We start from the raw sequence: 18919 nt of genomic DNA, 5'->3' as shown, positions 1-18919 counted from the left end.
ATACACACAAAAGTAAAACTTTTTCATGAACGTAGGCCAGGTTTCAGCGAAATCGTTTTCTTGAACGGCAGGCTGCAGGCTCAGCCGACGAACGTTATATGCTATAAGTCGCGGCTAATTCTTTCACACTTGAAAATCATGCTGGAGAAACCTCCCCTGTAAAAGTTGTCATCACTGGATATCTACTTATTTCTGCTTACTGATCACAATATGTTTAGTTACGGTGTTTAAACATCTAAGATATACTCTGAGTTGTCGATAAAACAGAGATTTAATGTTGCAATAGGTAGTTTTAAAAGTACACTTATGCAAGGTCAATATTTGCTGTCCATAATAAAATTTTTTATTTCGTTCATGATCCCTCTGTGAACACTAATTACTTGCGTTAAAAATACAAGGTTAGAAAATTTCCTTGTCGAAAACTAAACATTAAAAATTAGCATTGAGGGCGAATAAAAGCGCGGCATTTTGCACGCAGACAGCAGCACTATTTGTACCCATGGCAACAAGCATCTCGCATGTGATGTGTGGTCAGCTGCGCGGTCAACGTGACTTCTAAGACCAAAAGTCGGACACAAGAAACAAGCCCGCCATGCCCGCTCCGAACGCAGAATTATTCTCGAACTTTAGTTATGCGGGCAGCAGCGAACGATTGATTAACGACCAACTTCGCTTTGAGACAGTAAACGATGATATTGTGTTGGCAACCAGCTTTGTCGCAATAACTCTTGCAACATACTGGTGGTTTTTCTTAACTTTGGCGATCAGTTTACTCGTAGCTCTAGATCAACCATTACATCAATGTCATCACCACTGTAATGATAAATATGGAGAGGGTGAGCCGAAAAACAAGGTCGTCTTAAATGAGGCTTTATTTTAAACGCCGTTACACGCTAGAAAATATGTGTTTTGACTTCTGAATGATAGCGCGGGCACACACCGATATGTACACATTTGTGTCGACGCAGTCGTTACACTGACCTATGCGTAAAAGCAGCGTGGTCGTATATAGGCATGCAGCCTCTCTTTTGTAAAAGGAAATATTAAGCGCATAATTGGAAGTAGTTCGTAACGCTACCAATTCCTTTAGAGAGAATAAATAACGCAAGATAAGGTGGTCCCGAATACAACCCCATTATGTGGAAAGCGAAATGAGAATGAAAGAAAGAGGGAAGGAGTGAAATGATAGGAGACCTGGGTAAAAAGCTCAGAGTGAGGCATTAGGCTACTCAGGATCAGCCGGTGTACAATGCGCGCTAGAAGGATTCTGTCATCATTTAGCCCCCCCCCCCCCCAACTGACAAGTACTACATCAATCATATAATCTGAATATTACAATGTGCATAATTTGTAGTGTTCGTTCCTCACCTCTGCGACGCCCAGACTTCATGGATACCCCTGCGGGGGCGAACGGAACCGTCGTAAAACCAATCCGCCTGCCCGCCGGGGTAAGCCATTCGTCCGCTGGGAAACAAGTTTGCACCTCCGTTTGCGACGTTCTCGCGCGCTTGTATCCGAGGCCGAACGAAATCGTTCGATATACTTTGTCACGTACCCAACTTCGCCAAAGGCGTGGCCGTGGGCGCGATTGCGGCCAGATCAATAGGCACACACACGCGCGCTGCAGCGCATTCAAAGCTTTGAACCGACGGTCCGCTTGCAGTCATTGATCTGACCCTGCGGTCGCGGAAGGAGCAGGTTAATGCGATTATGGATTCTCTTCGCTTACTCTGCTGCTGAATCTAGCAATAATATCGCGTGCTCGGTTGCGGAGAAAGTATGCATGCCGAGGTATATTTTAACTCAACTGACGCCGCCATCTGCAGTTGTGCGAGCATGGCAAAACAACTGCGGATGGCGGCGTCAGTTGAGTTAAAATATACCTCGGGATGTGTATGGCACACAAAAAAAAGTGCGCGTTTGTTACATGCGTATAACGTTTTTCGTTCCGCATAGACCGTGAATAGGCACGGAGCTCCATGCCGCCTAGTTTGGTGGTAGTATATTGACAGTAAAGTCTACTAATATCGGAAACTTTTACTACTTTGCAGCACCAAATTCGGTAGCCATTATAAATGATACCCTCTGTGAACTACTGGATTACGGAGAGGTTATTCATAAGAATGTAGTATTACAACGGAAGAAATCCTAAACGCCATGATTTCTGAAAGCTTTTCTTTAGAAACAACAATTTTCTGTGCTCTGGAAAGAGCACAGAAAAGCGGGACACGCTAGATAAAGAACGAACATCTTGAATAAGAACAGCTACCAGTGACTTAATGTCACAAATATAATAACTATATTATAGAGAAACCCTATTTCAAAGGAAAAAAAAAATAAAAAATCCGAGGAGAATGAATTATTCTCGCACGAGATACAATAGGCTTCCGGCCCAAGCTGTCCACGTAGCATGTCATGTTACCAATTAAACACCAATTACATAACACGATCACAAAGGACACGCGAGTGATCGTAGGATCGGACTTAGAGAAGGCGTTCGACAACGTTCATCAAGAGACTATTTTAGCAAACCTTCAGAATCTCGGGGTCGGAATACGAACACATAACTACGTAAGAGAATCTCTTACTGGTAGGATAGCTAAACTTTGCATTGAAGAGCACAAATGCGGAGACATCCGACTGGGAAGCAGGTGCATGCCCCAAGGCTCGGTTCTCTTTCCATTTCTTTTCAATGTGGCCCGGCTTCAGCTACCACTGAACCTCGAACGCATTCGAGGCATAAACGTTATCATCCTCATTTAATATCCCTTAAGGGCCCCTGTCGGGGTATTGCATAATGGGGGAGCGAAAACAAAACAAGGTGCTCAACAAAAGGTCATGATAAATATAACAAAATACCACAAAACTCATTGCACAAAGAGAAGTAAAGAACGCGCTAGTCCTGACTAAAGCTTATCAATATGCGAAGAACATCACACTCGCAGGCGAGAGCTTCGGGCAGCAGCGCGAGTACGCAGTAATTACAGAATAAAATATCAGTATAAGAAGAAAAAAATTGCATAGATAAGAACTAAAGCAAAATAAGCAAGTCAATCCAGAATATATACCAACAACATCTCCTTAAACCTAGCAGTGTCAAGCCTATAAGCAGGCGGATCGGGCAGCAGGTTCCGTTCTTCAACTGCGGTTGGGAAGAAGGACTTTTTAAAAGCGTCAGTGGAAGTCGTTGGCCGCTATTAGAATTAAACAAGCTGCGTGGCGTACGAAAAGGAAGAGTCATAAGGGAACCAAGGAGAAATTGAAATATAACACCTGAAACAATCACACGCGCGCAATTTCGCGTCTGAATGAGTGAGGCCAAGTGACGACTCGATTGCGCTTACGCTGGAGTGAAAGTCGTAAGCGTGCTACGTGGTTCTGAACTGATTCAAGCATGCTAATTAGGTAGGGCTGATAGGGACTCCAAGCCGTGGATGCACATTCAAATTTATTGCGAACAAACTTTTTCATATTCCACTTTTCGTATGCTAGGAGCGGAAGTGGAAAGTGACCTTCTGATAAAGGAAAGTGTACGTGAAGCTTGAATTGTTGTGATATGGTCGGCCCAAGTGAGTTTGTTATTGATAGTAACGTCAAGGTGACGATAAAAATCTACTTGCGATAACTCTTCAGAAAATCAACTTTAAGGGTAAGCTACGTTCGAGTGCTTCCGTGAAATTTGTATATAACTTAACTATTTGGTATTATCAAATCTTAGAGATATTAATGACACATTTTTAAATGCTACAGATATTGCCAACGCTTTTAATCGTATTTTCAGCGCTGAAACAGAAATCGTTGACTCACAGTCACCAGTGTGTACACACACCTCTCATTCCTTTTTTCTATACCCAACTTCTGCCAACGAAGTTCTTCAAACCGCTAGGCAATTAAAAAATACTGGTCATGGGCTAAATAGAATTGCTCCAGCTAAAATGAAACTCATTGCAGAGAACATTTCACCTGTTCTGGCTCACTTAATTAACTATGTTTAAAAGTGGCAGTTTTCCTAATCACTTGAAACATGGAAAAGTGGTACCGGTTTTCAAAAAAGGCGACCACAGTATAATAGCGAATTACCGTCCATTACTATACGACCGTTTTTCAGTAAACTGATTGAAAAATTAATCGTCATTTGTCTAACAAATTGTCTTCTCAAATTCGATCACTTAACTCCACACCAATTTGGATTCAGGCCGAATTACTCAACCGAACTTGCATTAATAGAATTCACTGACAAAATTAAGCTTACCCTTGATCGTGGTTTCTTTGTTGGCGCACTTTTTATTGATTTAACAAAAGCATTTAATACAATGACCCATAACATTCTCTTTCAAAAATTAGAATGCCTTGGTGTTTGTGGTCCTGCACTCAGCCTAATCCGTAGTTATCTCACTGACAGACTTCAAGTTGTTGAATTTAGTGGCATATTTTCTGATCCAAAGCTAATAAACCGCGCTGTATCACAGGGATCCATTTTAGGCCCTGTCCTCTTTTTTAGCTATATTAATGACTTGCCAGAATGCCTCAGCTACTCTAGTTCAATTCTTTACGCTTACGATACTACCATTTTTCCCCACGCTCGTGATATTTTTATGCTAACCGCCAATTTGAGCACACACCTTCTAAGTATTCATACCAGGTGCCCCCCCCCCCCCCCCCTAATAATTATCTACAAATAAATCCAAAAAGGACCACCTTTATGGTTTTTCATTCATGCAACAAGGAGGTAGTTCCTGCTCTTGAGGTGCATTTAGGCATGAACGTAATTTGCCCGTCAGAATCCACTATATTTCTTGGTGTCGCTTTAGATAATCAACTAAAGTTTCATCAGCATGCAAAATTCATTAAATCTAAAGCAGCCTTTGGTATTCACGTGATAATTAAAGCCCGGCATTGCTTCGACCTACCTACACTTCGCATGTTATATTTCTCCTTCGTACATAGCCACCTTTCGTATTGCATATCATCAGAACACTCACCTTCCATCTGTTCGCCACCTTCAAAATCAAGCACCCCAAGTGGTTACTTTCAGCCCTTACCGTGCATTCATTGTCAATTTTTATCGCACAGTTAACATACAGCCATTGTCGCTACAGCGTAATTTTAGGTTGGCATCAATTATCTTTAAACACGTAATAATCATGCCGTTCTTAGTGGTTTTGAGTCCTCCAAGTTTTTTAACAATAATAACATCAGCTTTTCTGAACATCGCAATCTACTATTGGCCAAAATCAGAACTAATTATGGCAAACAAACTGCATACTTTTCAGACATATCTGTGTGGAATTCACTGCCTTCCGAAATCAAATCACAGCGTGCTCTCCATTCATTTCATCATTCATTAAAGACTTACTTATTTGCTACCTTGTTTTGTTCCTCGAACTAAAGATGCTTCTCTGGACCATAAATTTCCGCATTCTTTTTTCAGCAAAATGTATTCTAAGATTTATGCAATCAGTGCACTTTGGTTTCCTGTTCTTGATTATTTATAATTTCTATACTGTTTGTGGTTTGCATTGTATTATGTATTATTGTTAGTATTATAAGTTGTTCTCTGGATGCCTATATATTCTTTTCTTATGACTGCCTAGTAAGTTACCCGCGAATTTTATTCATTTTGTCACAGGAGATCCCCCGGACAGTTTATACTTCGGGATCTCTTTCTGTAATGCTGTAAACCATGTACATGCATCTAGCAGTGAAAAATAAAGGTGATGATAATGTTTCATCATCCACAACATACATCAGTTTTCAGTGAGATTCAGATCATTTTGTAGGACATCTTGATCATCTTTAATGCAACCGTCGGCGAAGAGGCGAATGGTGGACGAACTTTTATAGGGGAAGTCGTTAATAAAAATTTTAAAACAAGAAGTGGACCCAACATAGACAGCTGTGGAACTCCGGAAGTACGCTAGTAGAGGGGGAAGGAAGACCGCCTTTATGGTGAGCTTTGAGCGAGCAGTGAGGAAGTTGTAAATCCAGTCTAGAACCAGTGGGTGAATGAGGGACAGGGTCGAACGCTTTGAAAAAATCTAAATAGATGACCTCGGCTGAAACAAAGAATCAAACTCAAATAATTGCGATTCTTATGAACAACCAAGACGAAAGCCATGCTGATTTTTTAAGAAAGAGGAGTTAGAATTCAGGTGGGACGTAACATGGGAGTATATAATATGCTCGAGAAATTTACACGGAATGAAGGTTAGCGAGATAAAACGGTAATTCGACGAGTCGCTCCGGTTTCCTGCCTTGAATACGCGAACAACTTTGTTCATTTTCATGTCACTAGGCAACGAGCCATTAGCAAGAGATTGATCAAATATTGTTTTAAGAAACTGACAATATATACCTTTTGTGGCTTTCAACATCTTCACAGTGATGTTATCTAGTCCCGCGGAACTAGATGAGTTTAGTTTGTCTACCAGAGCACAGATGCCAGATGTAGTGATGTTGATAGGTGCCATCTCAGGGAAGTCAAAACTTTGTAGGGTTGGTGTATTCGAGACAGGTTCATTAGGAAGATAGATGTAAAATAATATTTGATGATGTCGGATGTTCTGGAGCCACCTGTGAACCATCCGGATATAAAAGAATAATGCAGTGCGAGTTGCTTGATTTGGTTGACAACAGCCGCCAGAATTTCTTGGGATTGGATTTAGGGAGGCCATACAGGTCATCGGGGGAAAACTTTCTTTTCGCACATCTTAGAAGACGTGTGTATTCCTGTAAGCATGCAAAATATTGCTTCCATTTGCAAGTCAACGCAGTCCTTTTAGCTTGACGAAAAAGCCGCTTTTTCTTTTGAGAAAGCCTCGTTCAGGAGTTTGAATACCACGGTTTGTTAGAATCGCCGCGTATGCATATCAAAGGCGCATAGGTTTCCACCAGTTCGAAAATTTTATTCTTAAATGCTAGCCAGTTTCCTTCTACAGTCTTATCACATGCGGATTGCCTAATATCAAGAAAAAAGTTCTCAAGCTCTTGAGTTGATAAAAGCGAAGTCTCTCTTTTTATAATCTCGTATCGTATGTACTTTACAGAGTGCTGCCGTTGCGAAATCTGAAGTGATAAGTTGAATATCGCAGTGTTGTGGTCGCTGAAACCCGCACATGCACGATAGGGATTGGACGCGCTCTGGACTGGAACAAAGACTCAATTAAGAGTCCTAGTGCTGCGTGTATGAAAATTTACTGTTTCAGCTTGAACATCAGGACAGCTTCAAAGAAATATTTCGCTTGACGAGAAGATGAGCACATGTTTTCCCAGTCGATGTCGGGGAAATTAAAGTCACAGCAGAGGATGTAATTCGCACGAGGAAAACGAGTATTGAGATCGAGCAGAACGGAGTAAATATCAGTAATAAAAGAACTGTCGCTGTCGGGACGGCGATAACATGCAATGATTATGCAAGTGCTTGTGGAAAGGGTAAGTTTGATGCAAAGGATTTCGTGGCGGGTATAAATCACAAGAAGAGAATAATTAAGGCTGGTTTTATTAAAAGCTAAAACACTACTACTTCTGCATAAAGCTCTATCAAGTCCGTAGATTATAAATGACATGTTGTTATCAAGTAGCTCCTCGTTTAGATTATTACTTCATAGCCACGGTGCTGTAAATATAGCAATGTCAATGCTGTTATCATCAAGAAACGCTTCCACTGCCCTCTTCTCGGAAGAGATATGCTACTAAAGTTTACTACATAGTATGACAGACATGTGAGCACGATCGAGGCACAAGTGACTGATGGGGGGAGGAAGGTCTTGAAACGGATAGTGACCGCTATGCTGCATGCTCTACCGCGGTTCCGGTATCATCATTGTAGAAGAACTGCTTATCGCCTATGGTTAAGTTGTCACACCGAACTTTGTATTTTAAGCCACTTTCTTTTCCTTACGCACGAAGTTTCTTTTTTTTTTTTTTTTTTTTTTTTTGCTGTATGCACACGCGCGGAAAAACCTTCACGAAAAGGTTTAGTTTGTATGCAGACGACATCACTCTCTGGACAACAGTAGGACGTGATGCTCAGATAGAGGAGAGACTACAAGAAGCCATAGAGGCGGTTTAAGCGTACGTCGCTACCGAAGACTAAGATGCTCTCCTAAAAAGTTCGAATTTCTTATCTACCGGTTGATACGGTCAAGCAAGCAGGCTGAGCACAACATAATGCTGTCTGTCGGAGGAGTACCCATACCTCATGTTCCCAAAATCCGGATTTTAGGTCTCATACTCCAAGAAAATGGTTTCAATGGAGACGCAATTATCACCATCAGCACCATCATCACCATCATCATCATCATCATCATCATCATCATCAGCCTGATTATACCCACTGCAGGGCGAAGGCCTCTCCCATATTTCTCCACTTAACCCGGTTCTGTGCTAGCTGCATCCACTTGACCCCTGCGAACTTCTTAATCTCATCCGCCCACATAACTTTCTGCCGCCCCCTGCTACGCTTTCCTTCCCTTGGAATCCAGTTTGTTACCCTCAGCGACCATCGGTTATCCTCTCTTCGCACTACATGTCCTGCCCATGCCCATTTCTTTTTCTCAATTTCCTCTAGAATGTCGGCAACTTGAGTTATTTCTCTAACCCATTCCGCACGCTTCCTATCTCTTAATGTTACCCCTACCATTTTTCGTTCCATAGCCCTCTGGGGTGTCCTCAACTTAAGTAGAACTCTCTTGGTTAGCCTCCACGTTTCAGCCCCATAGGTGAGTACAGGTAAGATGCAACTGTTGTATACTTTCCTCTTGAGCGATACCGGTAAGCTGCTAGTCATAATCTGCGAGTGCTTGCTAAATGCGCTCCATCCCAATCTTATTCTTCTTGTTATTTCCTTTTCATGGTCCGGATCTGCGCTTACTACCTGTCCTAAGTAGACATATTCGCCTACTACTTCCAGTACTTTGCTACCTAATGTAAACTGCTGTTCCTTCCCGAGGCTGTTGAACACTACCTTAGTCTTCTGCATATTGATTTTCAAGCTTACCTTTCTACTTTTCCTGTCTATGTCATCAATCATTATTTGCAGTACACCCCCCGAATTGCTTAGCAAGGCAATGTCAACAGCAAATCGCAGATTACTGAGGTATTCTCCATCTACACTTATCCCTAACTGCTCCCATTCCAAGTCTCTGAATACTTCCTCTAAGCAAGCTGTGAATAGTACTGGGGAGATTGTGTCTCCTTGTCTAACACCTTTCTTTATGGGAATTTTGTTACTTTCTTTATGCAGAACTATGGTTGCTGTGCAGCTACTATATGTATTTTCCAGCACTTTCACGTACGGCTCGCCTACCCCCTTATTTCGCAATGCCTGCATCACCACCGATGTTTCAACTGAGTCAAATGCTTTTTCGTAATCAATGAATGCTATGTATAAGGGCTGGTTATATTCCCAGCATTTTTCTATCACCTGAGTGATGGTATGGATATGATCGATAGTAGAGTACCGTTTCCGAAAACCTGCTTGATGTTTTGCTTGATTGCAGTCTAAGGGTGTCCTGATTCTATTAGCGATTACCTTAGTAAATACCTTATAGGTAACAGACAGTAGGCTGATTGGTCTGTAATTTTTAAGATCCTTAGAGTCTCCTTTCTTATGAATGAGGATAATGTTTGCATTCTTCCATGATTCCGGTACCGTAGATGACACCAGGTACTGCGTATACAAAGGGGCCAGATTTTCTAGCACGATATCCCCCCCCCCCCCTCCCCCCCGTCCTTTAGCAAATCTGTAGTTATCTGATCCTCTCCTGCCGATTTCCCCCTTTTCATAGTTTCTAATGCTTTCTTGACCTCGTCCTTCGTCACTGGTGGAACGTCTGACTGTTTTTCCCTGCCACTAATCTCGTTACGGTCCTGAATATTTTGGCTACTGTAGAGATCTGTATAAAACTCCTCGGCTACTTTGACTATCTTGTCCATATTCGTAATGACGTTGCCCGCCTTGTCCCTTATCGCATACATCTGGCTTTTGCCTATGCCCAATTTCTTCTTTACCGCTTTAAGGCTTCCCCCGTTCTTTACAGCATGCTCAATTTTCTCCATGTTATACTTTCTTATATCGACCACCTTGCGCTTATTGATTAGCTTTGATATCTCGGCTAATTCGATTTGGTCTGTTGGATTGGAAGCTTTCATACTCTGGCGCTTCTTAATCAAATCTGTCGTCTCCTTAGACAGCTTACCGGTATCTGCTCTAACTATCCTACCGCCTACTTCTACCGCACACTCAGTAATGATATCTCTAAAATTATTGTTCATTGCTTGTAGGGTAATGTCGCCATCCTCGGTTAGAGCTGAATATCTATTCTGTAGCATAGATCCTGAATTCTTCTGCCCTCCCCCTCACGGCTAATTCGTTGATGCGTTTCTTTCTTAATAACCTGTTGCGCTCCTTCAGATTTAGGCTAATTCGAGACCTCCCCATCCTGTGGTCACTGCATCGCACATTCCCGATTACCTCTACATCTTGCACAATGGCGGGGGTTGAACACATTATGAAGTCAATTTCATTTTTAGTCTTTCTGTTAGGGCTTTTCCATGTCCATTTCCGGTTATTCTGTTTGCTGAAGAAGGTATTCATGATTCTTAAGTTATTGCGCTCTGCAAATTCAACTATTAACTTCCCCCCTGCTATTCCTAGAACCAATGCCACAGTCACCTACTGCCTGGTCTCCTGCCTGATTTTTCCCTACCTTGGCATTGATGTCGCCCATTAGTACAGTATACTGCGTCTTTACTTTTCGCATTGCCGATTCTACATCTTCGTAGAAGCTTTCAACTGCCTGGTCATCATAACTACATGTAGGTGCATAGGCCTGTACAACCTTCAGTTTATACCGCTTATTAAGCCTAATTACGATGACTGCCACCCTCTCATTAATACTATAGAATTCATCTATATTACCCGCTATATAATTATTGACAAGGAAACCTACTCCTAGTTGTTGCCTCTCTGGTAAGCCTCGATAACACAGTACATGCCCATCCTTCAGTACAGTATATGCCTCATTCGGCCTCCTAACCTCACTGAGCCCTATGACATCCCATTTCATACCCTCTAGTTTCTCTAACAGCTCTGCTAAACTAGCTTCACTAGCTAGGGTTCTGACGTTAAACGTTGCCAGGGTCAGTTTCCAATGGCGGCCTGTCAAGCGGAGCCAGGTATTCTTAGCACCCCCTGCTGCGTCACAGGTCTGACCGCCGCCGTGGTCAGTTGTTTCGCAGCCGCTGGTGACTGAGGGCTGGGGTTTTATGGAGCTTATCATGGGAGGTTGCGGCCAATTACTGCACCAGGGTGGCCAACTCCTGTTCTGGTGAAGTAGTGCGTTGCCGGAGGTGTCACCGGCATCAGGTCGCACCCCAAACCTGTTTATGCAATTCCATCGTCACGCGGATTTTTTTTTTAATCCGGTGGAGAATTGCGCGGTACCGGGATTTGAGCCCCGGTCCTCTTGCATGCGAGGCGGATGTTCTGCCGCTACGCCTCCGCTGCACCTTGGTGTAGCGGAGACGCAGTTAACGCCCTTCAAGCAAGTGATGCGATTCATTCTAAGAATTAGTAACAGGCACTCCGACATGAAGAAGCAAATCTCCTCAAGTTAGTGCAGGCCTTCGCGATTAGCAATATAGCCTACATTTGCCCATATCTCCGACTCAAAGTGGCTGGGAAAAAGAATATCGACATCATCATCAAAAAGTGTACCGCTATGGAGGTTAACAGGGAAGTCTATGGGGATGGAAATTCCTCTCCAGCCGCCCCTGATGTGCAGAGAAGGAAAAGGAAACGGGACATAAATGTGGGGTTCATAAGCATGCAAGGCGGTAGAAGTAGGATTAAATGGTAGGAAACACAGGAAAAACCGGAAAATAAAAACTTCGCGGTATATCGGGTGACAGAAGCACACCTAAGGGATAGGGAAGAACCTCCATATGTCGAAGGCTACACTTGTATAGGGTGCAACAGGCAGGGGAAAGACCGTAAAGAGGGAGGGCTCGGATCATTCCTAAAGGGGCAAGACTAGAAAAAGATAAAAGAGAACGGCAAGAATAATATTTCGCTGCAAAGTATAGTGGGATCGAGGTCGAGAGACAATGCTGGATTTATATGCCGCTGAACAAGGTGTGATTCGAGAGAAGAGAATGCCAAGCATCTCCAATGTATATACAAATAAATCAGGGAACTAGGCTCGAAACGGGAAGTTATTATTATGAGCGACATGGGGAGGGGGGGGGGAGGGAACGCCCATCTGGAAAACTTTGATGTAGCTACAGATGAAACAGGGAAGATGCTGGGAGCATTGTCGACGCTCAAGTTTTCGTAATAGTAAACGTAGAAGTTAAGTGCGAGCAGAAAATAACGTGGAAAGAAATAACTCACACTCCGCTATGTCGCGCAAACTCTACGACATGCTATAGAGAAAGGAAATTGATGAAGACGGTACGAAAAGATTGGGACGTGATCACAAAAGAATTAAAATCAGGTTTGAGAGGGCAACAGCAGCAATGGAAGGACAAGAGCAGAAAGGTAACCATAACCTTAACGGAGCACAGTTGCAGGAAGTGGTGAATCACATAGAAGACATAGTATCCAAACAACCAAATAGGGAGTGTACATATGATGACCTAGTAGGAGTCATAAAGAAAGAGCTAGAGAGGGGCCAACTCAAGCAGGGAAGGAAAAAGGAAAAACATAAACCGAAAAGCTGGTGGGACATAGAGGTTGAAGCTGCCATAGTGGGACGCCAAGGGTCATAAAGAGCACACGTGTCAGCAAAAAAAAAAAAGGGGCCCCTCAAGAAGTAGAAATAAAAGAAAGGAATACCTTGAGATAAAAAGGGAGGCCGCCACATTAATCCAGGATAAAATTAGAAAAGTCGGAGTCCAGTGTATGATGGAGGTTAATAAGGAAGATAAAAGCGCCTCAAAAAAGTATTGGGAGCACATAAAAGCACAGGCAAATAAGACAAAGGGGATGCTATGGTCACCGACGAAACAGGAAGACAAAATGGTAGAGGGCGAGGGAAGCCAAGGATTATATCAGGAGCACAACAGCGGCTACATTTGCAGAGCCTGGAGAGGACACACAAGGAAGATATGAAAATATTGAAGGCAACATGGCTAAGGAGGAGAAATGGAGAGAGACTATTGCAAAAGAATAGGACAGAATAGAAAGGAAGGTACTCGCAGGAACAGCGACAGGGCCTGATGGCATGCCTATGAGACTGATTAGCATGCTAGGGCAAAAAAGCAAATCGCAACTATGACACCTGATTGAGCAAATAATAGAGGGAGAATAGGTGCCAAAAGACTGGAAATTGAGAAGGATGAACCTATTTTATAAGGGTAAGGGAAGCAAGGGCAAGATTAAATCTTACACATGCCCAGCTTTCCGGGACACGGGTCTTTAGTTCGGCAAACTGGCACCACGCGGTGTACCACCGTGAACTCCTCCTTTCCATTTTCTTCTGCCCTTCCCTCTCTCGCCTAAGGAAGGACACGAGTAGCGGCCAGAGCTGCCGGGCTCAGCGGTGGGGCTTTTTTACGTCGCGAGACTCTGCACCACGCACTTATTTTTTTTTCGCGCCCCCTTTTTTTTCTTCTTTGGACGCTCGACCACCGACCACCAACACCACAGGGGGTGGTGGCACGGGGAGACGAAGCTCACGCGCGGGCACCAGTCCCTCGCTTTCTCGCCACTCGCATCGTCGCGCGGTTGCTCGCCGCCGCCGTCTCCACTGTCCGAGCGGAGCCGCGAGGAAGTCGAGTCGGCAAGAAGGCTGGCACAACGACGATCGCGTCAGCGCTGCACTGGCGCGTTGTATGTACAGTCCCAGCCATAATAATATGGAGCATGCCTCGGTGATAAAAACTCTCGCCACGCGTAACCTAGCGAATATTAGGAGGTATACAATTGCATATATTAGTACATGCCGCCGATGCATACACGGAAAAATTGCGTTTCAAAAGGAATAAAAAAAAAATACCAATTACGACTCAGAAAATTATTCACATTAAATTACAATTACTTCCGATATGTAATTCATTTAGTCTCAGATTACGTTCCAGTTATACATAAAAAAACCAAAACGAAAACTAAGTGAACGAAACTACAACAACTCTCCAAATCGCATTTATTACCACTTTATTTAAGAAAAGCACAGTAGAGGCTTTTAAAACGTGCGTGAGGTGTGTAAAACTGCAGTAAGATATTTTCCGTAACGGCAACGAGCCGCCGAATCCATACTGCGCCGCAATATTAAAAATGTAATGCCAATTCAATAATGCCGCTCGATGTCCCAAGAATTCGTCTAATTTCTACATCTAGCTTGAAATTTAGAGCTCACTGTTTCAAATTCCACAGCTTCCATACGTTCTTTTTTTTCTTCTTATTTATAATAAGTTTTCCAATGACGCTGCATTATTTATTCCGCATTGATGAACTCATCCCCCACCAAAACACACACACACACACACACACACACACACACACACACACACACACACACACACACACACACACACACACACACACACACACACACACACACACACACACACACACACACACACACACACACACACACACACACACACACACACACACACACACACACACACACACACACACACACACACACACACACACACACACACACACACACACACACACACACACACACACACACACACACACACACACACACACACACACACACACACACACACACACACACACACACACACACACACACACACACATCCCTTGTTTTCATTTGTGTGGGTAGTGGCTGTTGTCTCCTCTTTTATGTAGCTCATTGCGAGCCCCTCATTGTGCTTTAATTTTCATCGGCGCACCATTGCATACAAACCAACCGGCTCTGTCTGGAGCTCCACCTGGAACCGAACTGCCATGACACTTTTTGTTGGGATACTATAGGAGCAGTGGGTTCTCGTTTAATTTTGCTGCCCTTTATCGTGAACCGCTGGTATCTGAGCGCTGCGCACTACTTTTTTTTTTGCCAACTTTGAGCCATAGGCCTAGAGTGCTGCGGACCAGGCCGAGCACATAGGGGGCCTGTTTGGAGCACGACCTAGCGAACCAACAAACAAACGAAACAAGTTGAGTCGCGTACGCAGAACTCCTTGTCAGTACGCCCCGCGAAGATAACCGCAAGGCGAAAAGGGGGGGGGGGGGTAGAGAACGTAAGCAAACAAACGAAAAACAAACAAACAATTAAGCAAGGAAGAGAAGCGGACGCCACGCACGCGGAGTGCGCGTGGGAAAAAAAAAAAAGAAAAAGTACAGAAGAAACGAAACTGTTTGGGCGGCCATCAACACACGAAGGGCGCGCGGCGGATGTGTGTGCACACACATTCCTGCGGTGTTCATGGAGGCGATCATTAGGACACCTTTCAATTTGCTCTAGACACTTTTTCCACAATATATCGGTATGCTATATGCCTCTGTGACCTGAAACAAATTGTTGCGAGTTAGCGCTCGTGCGTGTATCCTGTCCTTCCTGGTCCTCACCTGGATGTGCGCTTATGATTCCATGTCATGTATTAAACGCAAGCCCAAACTGATAGTCTCAAGAAGGCACCGAGCCCATCCCGTAGCCCCTAACCATTTCATGCTTACATTTACTGTCGATTATGGGAGAGGCAGATAATTGTTGACGTCATCGTTCACATAATGATGATTTTATAAAGTCGAACCCCGTCATAAAAGGCATGGATATAACAGGTAGTCGGATATAAGAAACACCGTTCACCCAAATGAATGGTACCCATATGAAATTTATTAATTGGACCTTTGCTTTATTAGACATTCGATGTAGAAGACAGTCGGCTATAAAGGACAAGTTAGCCTTGAATTTTGGTATACTCAGTCTCGCTTGTAACAGACATTTTTACATTAGGTGCGGTACCATCGATCGCCAGGTTCAGTTACAGCTATAGTGAAAACAACAAAAAAAAGAGGGACACGCTTGCGTCATGACGATTAATTACAACTTCAGTAAAAAAAAAAAAAAAAAAAGCAAGTCAGTCGCCTGTCAAATGACTAAAAGAAGCACCTGCAGTGGGAATGCAACGTAGATGAGCTCCTCAAGCTTGCCGCAAGGAGCACAAGCGCGACTGCACGTGCGAGCTTCTGCGCGAGCTTACCGGGAGTGCCGTTGGGTTCTCCAATTATTGGAGCTTCCTATCAGGGATATACCGTAGATGTTGTGTCCGCTAGTTAGAAGAATACAGCGGGAATTGTCAATTACGTTGACTTTTAGTATAAACAACAATCTATCCGAAGAAGGATAGACAATTGGGTATTGGTTCCCATTGGAAATGTGCAGCGCAAAAAGACACAAGGCGAAAAGAAGACGGATAGACGTACGCTGACTCGCAACTAAATTTATTGCAAAGAAACACATTTTTATACGTCTTTCAAGCGATTACAAGAAGCCTATAGCACTTGCGCGAAGCCCATTGCAAGGGGTCAAAACATATCATACGTCATAAACACCGGATGATAGATTTTTGGGGGATGTTTTCCTCCCATCTCCCGTGAAAACTAAGGCCAAGATTATGAATTATCCAGAAACGACTCCTCCTTATCTACTAATATAACCGAAGGCTGGCTTAAACATTGCGACTGTATTTTTCGGATTAAATAGGCTTCCATCAGCTCTCTTGTTGTTTTATCTCGGTGTCGAAATAAAATCTTAGTGTTCGCAACTAAAGGTGGCAGTTTTTTTGTTTTCTTGCTCTTTTCATCTTTTACACAGCTGCGACAGTTCGTCTTGTGTCTTTTTGCGCTGTATTTTTCCAATATGAACAATCTATCCGGTAAATGCGAAGAAAGCGATCAGTGCCGCTGACGTAGACACACCATTGTGACTAGAAAGCAAGACATAGCCAAGCCAAATAAACAATAAATAAATAAACAAGACAAATAAACTGCTCTGGTTACTATTCCATCATGGTTTCAACTTCACTCAGAAATGTCCTGTTAGCTTTTTATTTATTTTTCATCTCAGTAGCGACATTCATAAGTTTGTTACTCACAGCCGATGTTACCCGTTGACAAACAAGTAAAACTTTCCGAGTGATATTTCTGCTGGTGATGTTTTATAGTTCTGGCTACTTCTAGCACCTTGGTGGTAAGCTGGCTACATTCACAATAACGTGGCGCTTTTTTTTTTACTTGAGTTCGTGTAGTGTTACGAGACACAGAACTTTTTCCAGAGTTGGGAATCGCTAGCTGCGGTGCCACGTCACATCGTGAAGGCACTTTGCAATCGCTGCAAACGCCGTTCGCAAATAATACAAGAAAGTTGCGAGGTGTGTTCACTGTTCAGTGTGTGGTGGTCCATCAGGGAAATGCAGTATGTAAATGAAAGCGATAATAACGCTTATGCTAAAGGATATATATTTCCTTTTTGCCATTTTACCCGTAGGATGCCTAGGTCGAAATAAGGTCTGGTTAGAAAATGGGATTGTATACCCTGCTTATAAGGCACCTCTGATATTGGAGATAAAAAACCTGCTCCCCAGTGCACGTATCTTATAAAAGGGTTCAACTGTAGTTGTAAGATTTGCAAAATGAGTCTCCGGGAGGTTGAGAAGTGATGCACCCCGGGAAAGAAGGGCGCAGTGACACACAGTGTGCCATGTCTCTCCACGTAGGGCCGTATATTTTCGTTGTGTAATACCAACTAGCCCAAAAGCGCCACTTTAGTAAACTCAGATTAACACCCGTGATCAGAAGCCAAATTAAAGTTTATTAAAAAAATTATGCAGTCAATGATGCTGAAAGCAGGGATACCGAGTGTTTGGGGAAGCATCTTTGGGTGAAGGAAATGAGGGCGTCTAACGGACCAAAATCAAAAATCATTCAGGGGAGCTGCAGGTTGCCGCCAATATTCTATAATTGCTTTCACCTGCCTTTGCTGTGGCTGAGTGAACTAGCTGTTTTATCGACGTAATGTTAGTACGGGTTTCGTGTCTGGAACTTATCTGATATGAACCAACCATGACGGATAGCTGCGCTCTTCACGAATTTTGTGACGGGGGTGAGACACTCCGGTACAAGCTGAAGAAACAACGTTTTGTTAGACGATGTCTCTCGCTTTGTGCACGCTGAGCGTTCGTGAAGTGAGCGGCCAGCAGTGACAAAAAACACTCTCGAAGTTTTTCGTGAACATTGGCTTTAGCGGACTGTGGTAGAAACACGATCTTTAAGTTTAAGAACTCAGGTTGCGGAATTGCCGACAGACCAGAGTAAGGATAATCCCCCCATAGACACCACCACCACTGCTCTCGCAAAAAGCTACACACAGCACGAGTAGGATTATTTCTTGGTTCTTTTACATAGTTGTCAAACAGACACATGTACTATTGCTTGAGTTCGATTGATCAATTTTAATTTATTTGCTCCAACGACAACATAAGCATGTAAACTTAATTCACTATTCCCGTACGACAGACATTACGTCATTACTCTGTTCCGCTGAAACAAAACATGTCGTCTGTTTAAAATATAAGCTGCACTTTTCATAACTCCAGTGCTGTGTAGTCTTCAATTTACAATACAATGTTTTTCTGAAGTTAACCGAAATGCTGCGTGGTGCTAGAAGTAATTTTGGCACTGTGTCGCCAAGTGCCGTCCGCGGATCCCTCGGTTGAGGGAAAAGGAGGGGAAACTTGGCGTCGGGGTACAAATGTCTTTCCTTCCGCGCGCGCCGTCTTTCTTCCCCTTCTCTGTGTTTATGAGCGCCTCATCCCTGCCGAGTCGGTCTGCAGATGTTACGGCCTTGAGCGCGAGAAGCATCCAACAAAGGGGGCGAACAGAAAAAAAACAAAAAAAAAAACACATAGACGGAAACCTGCGAGCAGTGTTTCGGAATGT

General features: G+C 43.3%; 1 protein-coding gene across 1 annotated transcript in view; it reads right to left on the bottom strand.

Moving 5' to 3' along the window:
- The window catches only part of LOC146193990 (acid-sensing ion channel 2-like), a 52933-nt gene extending 51476 nt beyond the window's left edge, over positions 1 to 1457 (bottom strand). Inside the window, exon 1 of the mRNA XM_084600145.1 lies at positions 1369 to 1457. Within this exon, the coding sequence (XP_084456271.1) occupies positions 1369 to 1457 (89 nt within the window). The remainder of the gene's footprint in view (positions 1 to 1368) is intronic.
- Between the last annotated feature and the right edge of the window lie 17462 nt (positions 1458 to 18919).

The sequence above is a fragment of the Amblyomma maculatum genome, chromosome 4, assembly GCF_055883805.1.
Source record: "Amblyomma maculatum isolate TAMU_Amacu chromosome 4, ASM5588380v1, whole genome shotgun sequence".
In the NCBI taxonomy this organism is placed as follows: Eukaryota; Metazoa; Arthropoda; class Arachnida; order Ixodida; family Ixodidae; genus Amblyomma; species Amblyomma maculatum.
Note: the sequence above shows the minus strand (reverse complement) of the source record. Positions and strands in the feature narration are given on the sequence as shown.